At 45.7% G+C, this 13,489-nt stretch overlaps 1 protein-coding gene across 5 annotated transcripts in view; it reads left to right on the top strand.

Moving 5' to 3' along the window:
• The window catches only part of SUSD1 (sushi domain containing 1), a 151,016-nt gene that overhangs the window by 127,871 nt on the left and 9,656 nt on the right, over positions 1 to 13,489 (top strand). For 4 of the 5 annotated variants that reach the window (XM_061426491.1, XM_061426493.1, XM_061426489.1 and 1 more), the window contains one exon: positions 2,858 to 2,897. In XM_061426491.1, coding sequence (XP_061282475.1) covers positions 2,858 to 2,897 — 40 coding nt within the window. Of the gene's footprint in view, positions 1 to 2,613; positions 2,716 to 2,857; positions 2,898 to 13,489 lie in introns of all 5 variants that reach the window. The other variant, XR_009738215.1, reaches the window with a different exon arrangement.

Below are 13,489 nucleotides of genomic sequence, written 5' to 3'. Positions count from 1 at the left end.
CTTTTCACTTTCATGCATTGGAGAAGGAAATGGCAAACCACTCCAGTACTCTTGCCTGGAGAATCCCAGGGACGAGGGAGCCTGGTGGGTTGCTGTCTGTGGGGTCGCACAGAGTAGGACACGACCGAAGCAACTTAGCAGCAGCAGCAGCAGACAAGCAGAATAGCCAGAGCTGGATTGATCAGTCAGAGGTGGAAGAGCTTCTGGAAGGAACATTGTCATGGTTGCCCTGCTGCTGCTACTGCTAAGTCACTTCAGTCCTGTCTGACTCGGTGCAACCCCATAGACGGCAGCCCACCAGGCTCCCCCGTCCCTGGGATTCTCCAGGCAAGAACACTGGAGTGGGTTGCCATTTCCTTCTCCAATGCATGAAAGTGAAAAGTGAAAGTGAAGTAGCTCAGTCGTGTCCGACCCTCAGCGACCCCATGGACTGCAGCCTTCCAGGCTCCTCCGTCCATGGGATTTTCCAGGCAGGAGTACTGGAGTGGGGTGCCATTGCCTTCAGAGAACTCAAAGTTTGATATCAATTCATATTGGTTGGCAATGAAGACTAGAAAAATTCTATTAATAGAAACATCTCTTGGCTGATGAATTTGAGGCATCTTGCGTGTAAGGTTCATCACGTATTTAAAACTGAAACATGCTATTAAATTTTGTATAGGACACAAGTCAAATGTGCCATTATCATGCTTGATATAAAACTAAGACTATGTCCAAGTAGCAGAAAGGTCTGGTGGTGTTTTGTGACAATTATGTAGGGATTAAGAATTGAAAGACTAAAGTCCAGAATATATTGCCCTTAACTTATTGCAGAGGTCGTTATGACTGAGACAAGGCCTCCTTGCTAGAATATCACCAGGAGATCCTGACTTGGTATCTCTAGCCATAGACAACGCTGGCGGTAGAGTATGTGTGCAATTTAGAGATTGCTCAGAGCTGCTGTCTCAGGCTGGGACTTTGGTCTGGGAGGGTGTATTAGTCAGCTTGGGCTGCCATTTCAAACCTGCCAGTACTGCCCTTACTAGAGCTTTGTAAATTGGTAAGAATGAGTTTTCCAGTCCCCTCTTTTTGTGTTTCCTTTTATGTATCTGCCCCACTAAGTAACATTACCGTGTTCCTAGTTGCCAATACAGAAAGTGAAAGTGAAGTCGCTCAGTCGTGTCCGACTCTTTGCCACCCCATGGACTGTAGGCAACCGGACTCTTCCGTCCATGGGATTTTCCAGGCAAGAATACTGGAGTGGGTTGCCATTTCCTTCTCCAGGAGATCTTCCTGACCCAGGGATTGAGCCCAGGTCTCCCGCATTGTAGGCAGATGCCTTACCATCTGAGCTACCAGGGAAGTCAGTACAGAAATCTAGGAATAATTCTTGTCTTTCTTTTTCTTATCTTCTTGTGCAGTCCATTATCAAATTCTGTCAGTTATGTCACCTTAACGCCATTTAAAACCATCCTTTTCTCTCTTTCATTAGCACTGTTTAGCCTTTGACCTCCCTGTCTGAACAGCAATTTTCTAACTCATCGCCTGGCCTCTTCTACCTGTACCCTTGCTCCATACTACTGCCAGAGTGAGTTTTATAAAATGTACATCTGATCAAGCCACCATATTTTAATGAGCTCCCTTCTTTATCTGGCCCTGTCTATGTCTCTCCTTTAATACACTCAGTTCCCTAGTAACAGTCTTGCTGTTTGAGGTCCTTTTTCTTTCCCAGTATCTTGAAATATCAGATCAGATCAGATCAGATCAGTCGCTCAGTCGTGTCCGACTCTTTGTGACCCCATGAATCGCAGCACGCCAGGCCTCCCTGTCCCTCACCAACTCCTGGAGTTCACTCAGACTCACGTCCATTGAGTCAGTGATACCCTTCACTTTATTCCTGCATATTATCTTTTATTAAATGCACTTGACGCAAGGCTTCCCAGGTGGCGCTGTGGTAAAGAATCTGTCTGCCAACGCAGAAGACACAAGAGGGTTTGATCCCTGGGTCGGGAAGATCCCCTGGAAGAGGAAATGGCAACCCATTCCAGTGTTTCTTGCCTGGAGAATTCCATTGATAGAGGAGCCTGGCGGGCTACAGTCTGCAGGGCCACAAGGAGTCAGACACGACCGAACAACTGAGCTCAATAGCGGTCATCTAGAGAAGCATTTGTATGTCCCAAGCCTTCTTATAGCCTTGCCCATAAGATGCATCACTGTCTTGCTGAACCTGGATGTGACCTTGGAATCCTCTTCAACGTCAGTCTCCAGGCAGTCAGTGCCAGTTGCTGAGAGCTGGCAAGGGGAATGGAATTCACTGCCATCCCTGCTCTTTCCCTGGAGTGTGTACTTCCTGAGATCCATTGGAAAGCTTTAGGGTCATCATTCCTAGGGTCACTTCTGTCTCTGTTGCCCTGCCAGACCCTTTGAATGCTTGGTGATCATAAGGCTAAATTGTAAGACATTACAGCTGAATGAGACTTTTCTTTTTTGGCCACACTGCACAGCATGCAGGATCTTAGTTCCCTGACCAGGGTTTGAACCAGCAACCCCTGCAGCAGAAGCACAGAGTCTTAACCACTGATTGTTTTTGCTGTTCAGTCACTAAGTCATGTCTGACTCTTTATGACCCCATAGACTGCAGCATGCCAAGCTCCTCTGTCCTCCACTGTCTCCCAGAGTTTGCTCCAATTCATGTCCATTGAGCTGGTGATGCTATCTTAACCACTGAACCACCAGGTAGGTCCCCAGGATGAGACATTAAACATCATGTTGTCCAAAATAAGAGATAAAACCCTGCAACTTGGAGGGCAAAGGTGTGTTATTTAAACAGACATCACATACCGCCCAGTTATATCTGTTGTTGTACTTTCCTTTACAGGTGAGAAGAAGTGCCTGTGCAGTCTGGGCTCATGTAAAAGGTAAAACCATTTCCTGTCCTCATTTCTCCTCTGTTCACTCGGCAGCATCAAGTGTCTGTTAATGAGATTTCTTTTTAAACTGTCACAGGCGATGGAAGCACATCTCAGACTAGCCATAGCTGAAAAGGACGGGGGTGGTGGGAGCGCATGGAATCAGAACCCGAGTGGCATCATCAGGAACTGGGACTGGGCACTTAACACCACGAGTAGGACTCTCCCTTTCTCTCTGTCTCTTGCCTCCTCTGTTTCTAAGTGTGAGCTGGCTTCACTTTCTTCTACTGTGAACTACGTGGTGGGGTGGGATGGGCAGCAGCTGCCCCATGTTAGCCACGTCAGTGGGGACAGACAGTTTTTCAGTTCCAGGAGTCTCCTCTCCTAGGCAGGTGACTATTCATTGGATGAATCACTGTTAAGAGGAGCTGGGGTAGTGTTATCAGCCTACCTGGGGTTTGGGGCTTACTGGCATGGCTTGTTGGGGGGGCAGATCAGTGTGATGGGCAATCCCAGAAGAGTTGCATTGAGAGGGGCATGGGATCCCCATCAGGAAAAGAGGAACAGCAAACCATGTTGACAGACCAAAGCAAAGAGCTACAAACAGTCCACTGCTTTCCACCATTTGGCTACTTCTCATGCACACGCACACACACACACATGCACACACACACACGCACACACACACACACACACGCACACACACACATGCACACGCGCACACACATGCACGCGCACACACACATGCACACACACATGCACACGCACACACACATGCACGCGCACGCACACGCACACACACATGCACACGCACACACACATGTACACACACACATGCACACGCGCACACACATGCACACGCACACACACAGACACACACACACATGCACATGCACACACACTATTTGGAAAAACATCCTCCATTAAGAAAGTGGAATTATCCTCCATATAACCAAAAATGGAACCTAGGAGGAAGACAGTCCAAAGGTGGATCTGTACTAAATCCAGGTCCAAGACCAAGGGATGATCCATTCCTATTGACTTACTTAATCTAGATGTGCTTCTCATGATCTGCTTAGCAATCTGTGATTAAATGGCAGATTAAACTGTTCTCAAATCACAATATATAATACGAAAGGGAAAGGTGGATAATCACAATAAATACATTTATTTAGAGAGGAGGAAAAGGGCTTCCCTGGTGGTCTAGTGGTTAGGAGTCTGCCTTGCAATACAGGGGACACTGGTTCAATACCTGGTCCTGGAGGATCCCACATGCTGTGGGGCAGCTAAGCCTGTGAGCCACAACTACTGAAGCCCGTGCTCACTGGAGCCCGTGCTCGGCAACAAGAGAGACCACTGCAACGAGACGCCTGTACACTGCGACTGGAGAGTAGCCCCTACTTGCTGCAACTAGAGAAAGCCCTCGTGATGCAGTGAAGACTCAGCACAGCCAAAAATAACTAACTAAATAAACAAAATCATTAAAAAATGGGAAGGAAAAATAAAGAACCGTGCTGTGCAAGACTTCCTTGGTGGTCCAGTGGTCAGGAATCTGCCTTCTGGTGCAGGGGACACAGGTTCGATCTCTGGTTGGGAAACTAAGACCCCACATGCTGCAGGGCATGCCCGTGCTCTGCAGCTACTGAGCCGGCCACACTCTAGAGCTCAAGCATTGCAACTAGAGAAGCCAAAAATGCAACAACTAAAGAAGCCTGCACACTGCAACTCAGACCCAGCACAGCCTGCTCCCCGCCCCCGCCCCCTGCCCTGGCCTTCTCATGCAGAAGAACCATACGGTTGCCAGGGGACCAGTACCAATGACCCCATCCTGCTGGACAGGAAAAGCAAGCCTCTCCTGGGCTGGCAGCAGAATGGGTCACCTGCTCAGTCAGTCTGGCTGCCTCAGGCTCCGCCTGATTGATGGGGGAGCACCTTGTCCCTTTGCTCCAGAGCTCTCCCTAGAGATGCAGCGGGGAGGAGCCTGCCGAGGACCCTACAGCTCAAACCTTCTGCTTCTGGGGGGCAGTGATCCGGGTGGAGGAGTTGCCTTAGGGATTGAGCTACCACAGGTCTTGTTCGCCAGGCTGGGATTCCCCTGGCAGGACATTTCTATAAACCAGAGGGCAGCCAGCCACTGGATTTGACTCATAGGAATTCCATTAATTTGTAGCTAATACCAGAAATCTTGTCAAGTTTATGACCTTTTTGAGTCTGGACCTTTTCCTTGTGGTTCATGCATCCTAGCAACTGCCTGAGGAATTCTGCTGTAGCCTAGAGTATCAGTTTAACTCTTTACATCTGTCGCTCACCTCAGAGCAGCATAAAACAATAGGCTGGGTTGGTTAGGAAAAGCCTGTATCACCCTGCTTCCAGGAGGGATCCACTAGATGGTGCTTTACAGCTGGGGGATGTGTTACCCTGTCGGTGGAGGGTGCTGCTGCTGCTACAGCTAAGTCGCTTCAGTCGTGTCCGACTCTGTGCGACCCCATAGACGGCAGCCCACCAGGCTCCCCTGTCCCTGGGATTCTCCAGGCAAGAACACTGGAGTGGGTTGCCATTTCCTTCTCCAATGTTTGAAAGTGAAAAGTCAAAGTGAAGTCGCTCAGTCGTGTCCAACTCTGCGACCCCATGGACTGCAGCCTACCAGGCTCCTCCGTCCATGGGATTTTCCAGGCAAGAGTACTGGAGTGGGGTGCCATCGCCTTCTCCAAGGTGAAGGGTACCTAGCAGGAAATGATTGGGAGGAACCTGGAGAACTAAGCTTCCTTCATTTGTCTGAAAGTGAAAGTTGCTCAGTCGTGTCCGACTCTTTGCAACCCCATGGCCTATATAGTCCATGGAATTCTCCAGGCCAGACTACTGGAGTGGGTAGCCTTTACCTTCTCCAGGGGATCTTCCCAGCCCAGGGATCAAACCCAGTTCTCCCTCATTGCAGGTGGATTCTTCACTGACTGAGCTATCAGGGGAATCTGCTTATCCCCTAAACTCATTTCCCATTTTTTAATCTCTCATCACACCAACTTCAACAAGGGTAGCGCACATGGCTTTTCATCTGGGCATTGAGCGTTACCTGACTGTCATCTGTCTTGGATTGTATATTGCCAGGTAGTGAGGGCCTCTCTCTCTTTCTTCAATTTTCTTGTGAAAATAATTTACATATAATGTTGTGTGAATTTAAGGTGTTTAGTGTGATTTGATTGATGTATATACTGCAAAATGATTACCGCCATGAGGTTAGTTAATATCTCCATCACCTCGCATAATCACCTTATAATATGTAATTTATATATATATATATAAAATCTGTGTATATATGAATATTTAAGATCTACTCTGCTAGCAGCTTCCAAGTGTACAATACAGTACTGTTAACTATAGTCACCATGCTATACACTAGATCCCCAGACCTTAACCTATGTTACATCTGGAAGTTTATACCCTTTGATCAATATTTCATTTCCCTACCCCCCAGCCCCTGACAACCACCTTGCTACTCTGCTTCTGTGACTTCAGCTTTCTAAGATTCCATGTGTAATTGAGATCATACCGCATTTGTCTTTCTGTCTGATTTGACTTCACTTAGCATCACAAGTGAGGGCCTCTCTTAACAAAGATGTGCGCCAGTACATTTCTGTTTTCCAGTTAGCTAAGCCCCTTTTCTTGGAGTTGAATGATGGCCACAAGAAACAATCGCATATTCCAACATTTGGAAATTTTTCTACCAATCCATTCCCAAAAGCTTCAAGGGTGGAAAGGAGTTTGTACAAGGAAAAGAGGTGCTTCTATCTGAAAAATGGAGGCATACAAGCATTGTGGATAGGCCCTTCAGAAACAATAGCTTCCAGAATCTACTACTTTCCACAGCTGTTTGGTGTAAGTAACAAACTCAAACTAGATAGAAGATATGGCCAAAGAGATCCAAAGAGCTGGCCACGGTCATTTTACCGAGATTAACAGGAAAGATTTTGCTTTGGAAATATCTAAGTGGTTTTTGGCAGTACCCTTTCCCCCTCATATTGAAAGAGAGTTTGAACCTTTAAATACAAGCTACTAGAAAGCTCTGAGATAATAGAAAACCCACTGTGGTGTTGAAATTCTGAAGGGAACCCTCACACAGATACATCTATGTACAGGGTTTACTTGAGTGGTCACTCACCTGGCAATCTCCTTTTGCAGAAGTTTTGGAGACTGCCTTTTCAGAAAGTAATCTGGAGAGAACTAGGATCCAAATTAGTCCTGAGATTGTTTCGGTTCGCTCGTGCCAACCAACAGCCCCATTCTTGCTTTTGCCCTCCGGTGAATTATACTATTTCACCTTTCATACATTCCCCTAAGAGGGCTTTGTGATGACGACCAGGGAGCCAGCAGTGGGTTTGATGGGAAACCCATCAAGGGAGCTGAGGCCTGAGCTCCCTTGCCCGAGTCCTGCTCATAATCAGTCGAGTGTCTTGTAAATTGTATTTAACTTGGCTGGTTCTACATTGCCTTCCTCCAAGATCTCTGCGATCCTTTCCAGCCACAAAGGACTTGAGCCTGTGTTTTCTTGAGTCGTAGCACAAGATCATCTGATACGTGAGATGATGAGAAAGTGTACATTCTCATCAGGGAACATTCTTTAGTCACAGGCATGAAACCTCTGAGTCATTTATGGCTCCTCCTCTTTCTCTTTTAGCCCACATTTTGCACTTGGGCAGGCCTCTCTGTCATTTCTGTGTTCACTCCCTGAGCAGAGGCCTTTGGACGACTGGCCAAGCCTATTTCTTATCTCCCATCAGAGTGTTCAGGGGTTCCCTCTTCCCTCCAGCCTGCCCTACCGCCTGACATGTTAATAATGTGCAGTACTGATTTTCTGATTTCCCCTGATGGTCTCTCCAGAGTTCTCCACTACTTATTTTTTAAAAAATTATTTTGGGGGGATTTATTTATGTGTCTTTTGGCTGTGCTGAGTCTTTGTTGCTGCACACAGCCTTCCTATAGTTGCAGTGAGTAGGGGCTACCCTTTCTTACAGTGCACAGGCTTCTCATTGCAGTGATTTGTCTTGTGGAGTGCCAGCTCAGTAGCTGTGGTGCATAGGTTAGCTGCTTCACGGTATGGGGGATCTTCCTGGACCAGGGATCGAACCCGAGTCTCCTGCATTGGCAGGCAGATTCTTAACCACGGGTCCACCAGGGAAGTCCTGCCAGTACTTCTTAGTCTGGTTTCCAAGGCCTCAGTTGGACAGCAATGTACCGTTCTGATTGCATCTGCATTCTTCTCCATTTAAACAATGTGCCCATACTTCTCTGCCTATGTCCCTTCTTTTCTCTCCTTAATGTCTTTGCTCATATGATTCTGTGCTTACTTTCACCTGGATCACCCTATAATCTCCCTGCAATTTCTGTTTATTACAGTCCCTCCTGTTCTTCGAGATTAAAATCAAATGCCATTTTCTCCTTGACACTTTAAGGATTTCCTCAACAGGACAGGATCTCTCTCCCTCCCTCTCTTTAGCCGTTCTATAGTACTTGCAAGCCACTGGTGCACTTGTCTTTTCTTGCTAGATTTCATACCCTTGAGGGACAGCATTTGAAGAGCTAGAGCAGTGCCTGGTAAGCAGTAGGTATTTAACCAAACTTTATTGGATTGGGTTGAAAGATTACTGGGGAACTAGTAATATAGTCTGATTAAAAATGAAGCATAGCAGGTGCAATACTATCAAATAAGCCAGAGAAGATTGACATCCAGATAGAAGCCTAGTGGGTATGTATATGTATGAATATGCTGTGCATGTGTATATATACATACACACACACTCATTTTGAACCTTCATAATTGTAGTAGGTAGTATTCTCTTAATAATACAGCCTCACAAATTCCTGGTCCCTGGGTACACCCACCTGCTCTTACTTATTCGTAGACTATTCTAGTTGTTGCTGTGAAAGTATTTAAAGATGTAACTGAAGTCCCACACAGGGAGATTATCCAGGTGGACCTGATGTTATCATGTGAGCCCTTTAAATCTGTGTCTAGAAGTCAGAGACAGGGGAATTTGGAGGTTCCAAGGGAAAGATGCATTTGATATAATGATTTCTCCTACTGGCTTTGAAGATGGGGAGGACCACATGGCAAGGATGCTGGCGGCCTATAGGAGCTGAGCGACCCTTGGCTGACAGCCAGTAATAATATGGGGACCTCAGTCCTACAACTGTAGGGAACTGAATTTAGCCCACAAGCTGCATGACCTTGGAAGTAGATTCTTCTCCAGAGACTTCAGAGGGAAATGCAGACCTCCTGACATCCTTATTTCAGCCCTGTAAGATCCTGAGCTGAGAACCCAGTGTGTGCCTGAACTTCTGACCCACGGAGCTGTGAGCTGATAAATGGGTACTACTGCTAAGTCTATGGTAATTTGTTAAGCTGCAAGAGAGGACGAATTCAATAATTTTACTGATTCATCAGGTTTTATTTATCTCTAAATTAGTTTTCTACTTTGATCTCCTTTGCCATCTTCTACTTCTCAGGAGTGACTTCCCAGATAGCACTAGTGGTAAAGAACCTGCCTGCCAATGCAGGAGACAGGACATGCGAGTTCAATCCCTGGGTCAGGAAAATCCCCTGGAGGAGGGCATGGCAGTCCACTCCTGTATTCTTGCCTGGAGAATCCCACGGACTGAGGAGTCTGGTGGGCTACAGTCCATAGGGTCGCACAGAGTCGGACACGACTGAAGTGACTTAGCATGCACGCAGGCACTCCTCAGGGGATTCAAGCAAGGGGACCCTAGAATAGCAGAGAGAAATTTAACACACTAGACAGAAGTCACAGTGCCATTATTTATACCTTTTGGAGAACAGAATTGTTGCTTTCAGAAAATGACCCTGCTGGTGTAAATTCATGAAAAAAGTCCATAACCATAGGAAGTCCTCAAGCTGTCACAACATCTAAGAGTAGGAATGGGGCCTTTTAAAGTGATTCTTCAGCACCTGTGATACTTCCATTAGTGAAGAGGTTAAAGATAAAGCCAGGGAAGGCCTGTCACTCCTCCTGAGCCCTGTACCTCTTCAGGGAGCCACCCTACAGAGACTGGTTTAAGCCTAATGGATTAATTGGTTAAAGAATTAGTCACTGAGAATCTAGGGTATACACATGATTCACTCACTTGGGTTTCTAAAAGAATATTCTACAAGTGATTGAGAAGAAAAATGGCATGAGATCATGGAAGGGAGGGTTAGCCAGATGGCAGAGCTTTGAAAAATGAAATACCCATTGGCTGGTTGTAAATTTTCTCAGTAAGAAATTAATGTGGGAAGTCCCTAAAGAAGCATGTGGCTATACCATGATTGGATTGACTCATGTTCACAGAGCACATATACAATGTAGAAAAAACGACATAGAACCAGGAGCTGTTCTATGAGCAAGAATCATGCCAATATTAGCAATAGCTAACATTTGCCAATTGCTTATGGCGTGCCGGGCACAATTCTAACCTGTCTGAACTCATTTATTTCTCACAATAATCTCATAAGGTGGGTACTGTGGCTATGATTCCCATATTATTGGAGCATCCTTCAGTGGGGAAACTGAGGCCCAGAATGGCTGAATAACTTGCCCAAAGTCACACAGTTGGAAAGTGGTAGTGTCCAATACAGACTTGGTCAACCTGACTCCAATACTCAAGCTTTGTTTATATATTTGGGTCTGTTTCTGGGGTTTTTACTTAAAAAAATTTTTTTTTAATTTATTTATTTTTGACTGCACTGTGTCTTTGCCGTGGTACATGGGCTTGTCATTGTGGTGGCTTCTCTTGTCGCAGAGCACGGGCTCTAGAGCTCAGGCTCAGGAGTTGTGGCCAACAGGCTTAGTTGCCCCAAGGCATGTGGAATCTTCCCAGACCAAGGATCAAACCTGTGACCTCTGCATTGGCAGGCGGATTCCTAACCACTGCTGCTACTGCTAAGTCGCTTCAGTCGTGTCCGACTCTGTGCGACCCCATAGATGGCAGCCCACCACTCCCCTGTCCTTGGGATTCTTCAGGCAAGAACACTGGAGTGGGGTGCCATCGCCTTCTCCAAACCACTGGAGCACCACGAAAGACCCTGGGCTTTCTGTTTTGTTCCGATGTATTCTTTCCTTTACTGATACTGCACTGTTTTAATATCTAGTCATTCAAGTCACTCCTGCTTTTTTCTTTCTTAATTTCTAATTTAATCAGAGAGCCTCCTCCCATTTTATAACATGGCTTCTTAAAAATGTGAAGGTCTTTTTCTTCTGAATACCAAAAGTAGCCAAACAATATGCATCACGCTTTTCTAGAAAGTCTCTTGACAGCACTTTCTGAGGGAAGCGTGTGCCTGGCTCTTTAGCAAAAAGGTGTGTTCTACTCTGCTTTTGCTGTACCGGCTCCTCTGTGTAGTTTCCAGTAGAATCACACTGCTCTCAGCCTGGTTGTGGAGATCTGAGCCATGCCAGTCTGTAGATTTCTGCAGCGACGGAAAGGTTTTAAAAGTGTGTTGTCCAGCGTGGTCGCCACGCACCACTTGTGACTGCTGGGCACTTGAAATGTGCACTTAAAAGAGTATGACTGAGAAACTGAATTTTTGTTTCAAATTTTTAAAATTGAAGTATAGTTGATTTTCAGTGTTGTGCCAGTCTGCTGTACAACAAAGTGACTTTGTTATGCGCATATAGACATTCTTTTTTATATTCTTCTCCATTCTGGTTTATCACAGGATAGTGAGTGAAGTTCCCTGTGCTGTACAATAGGACCTTGTTGTTTGTCCATTCTGAATGGGTGGTTTGCATCTCCCAACCCCAGACTCCCAGTGCCTCCCAGTCCCTCCCCTTGGCAGCCATAGGTCTATTCTCCATGTCTCTGAAACTGTTTCTGTTTTGTAGATGAGTTCATTTGTGCCGTATGTTAGATTCTGCATGTAAGGGATATCATGTGATATTTGTCTTTCTCTTTCTGATTCACTTCACTTAGTGTGATAATCTCTAGTTGTATCTGTGTTGCTGCACATGGCATTGTTCCGTTCTTTTTTATGGCTGAGTAGTATTCCATTGTAGTATGGACCACATCTTTATCTGTTCATCTCTCCGTTGACACTTCGGTTGTCTCCATGTTTGGGCTATTGTGAATAGTGCTGCTCTGAACACAGGGGTGCATGTATTTTTTGAATTATAGTTTTATGTGGGTATATTTCCAGGAGTGGGATTGCTGGATCATGTGGTAATTCTAATTTTAGTTTTCTGAGAAGCCTCCATATCGTTTTCTACAGTGGCTATACCAACTTATAGTATTCAGTTCAGTTCAGTTCAGTTGCTCAGTTGTGTCCGACTCTTTGAGACCCCATGAATCGCAGCACACCAGGCCTCCCTGTCCATCACCAACTCCCGGAGTTCACCCAAACTCATGTCCATGGAGTCACTGATGCCATCCAGCCATCTCATCTTCTGTCATCCCCTTCTCCTCCTGCCCCCAATCCCTCCCAGCATCAGAGTCTTTTCCAATGAGTCAGCTCTTCGCATGAGGTAGCCAAAGTACTGGAGTTTCAGCTTTAGCATCAGTCCTTCCAAAGAATACTCAGGACTGATCTCCTTTAGAATGGACTGGTTGGATCTCCTTGCAGTTCAAGGGACTCTCAAGAGTCTTCTCTAACACCACAGATCAAAAGCATCAATTCTTTGGCACTCAGCTTTCTTCACAGTCCAACTCTCACATCCATACAAGACCACTGGAAAAACCATAGCCTTGACTAAATGGACCTTTGTTGGCAAAATAATGTCTCTGCTTTTCAATATGCTATCTAGGTTGGTCATAACTTTCCTTCTAAGGAGTAAGTGTCTTTTAATTTCATGGCTGCAATCACCATCTGCAGTTATTTTGGAGCCCCCCAAAGTAAAGTCTGACACTGTTTCCACTGTTTCCCCATCTATTTCCCATGAAGTGATGGGACCAGATGCCATGATCTTCGTTTTCTGAATGTTGAGCTTTTAGCCAGCTTTTTCACTCTCCTATTTCACTTTCATCAAGAGGCTTTTTCGTTCTTCTTCACTTTCTCCCATAAGAGTGGTGTCATCTGCATATCTGAGGTTATTGATATTTCTCCCTGCAATCTTGATTCCAGCCTGTGCTTCTTCCAGCCCAGTGTTTCTCATGATGTACTCTGCATAGAAGTTAAATAAGCAGGGTGACAATATACAGCCTTGATGTACTCCTTTTCCTGTTTGGAACCAGTCTGTCATTCCATGTCCAGTTCTAACTGTTGCTTCCTGACCTGCATATAGGTTCCTCAAGAAGCAGGTCAGGTGGTCTGGTATTCCCATATTTTTCCGAATTTTCCACAGTTTATTGTGATCCACACAGTCAAAGGCTTTAGCATAGTCAATAGAGCAGAAATAGATGTTTTTCTGGAACTCTCTTGCTTTTTCCGTGATCCAGCGGATGTTGGCAATTTGATCTCTGGTTCCTCTGCCTTTTCTAAAACCAGCTTGAACATCTGGAAGTTCACAGTTCACATACTGTTGAAGCCTGGCTTGGAGAATGTTGAGCATTACTTTACTAGCGTGTGAGAAGAGTGCAATTATGCGGTAGTCTGAGCATTCTTTGGCATTGCCTTTCTT

Source organism: Bos javanicus, chromosome 8, assembly GCF_032452875.1.
Source record: "Bos javanicus breed banteng chromosome 8, ARS-OSU_banteng_1.0, whole genome shotgun sequence".
In the NCBI taxonomy this organism is placed as follows: Eukaryota; Metazoa; Chordata; class Mammalia; order Artiodactyla; family Bovidae; genus Bos; species Bos javanicus.
The sequence above is the reverse complement of the archived record's forward strand: the minus strand, read 5'-3'. Positions and strand labels throughout refer to the sequence as shown.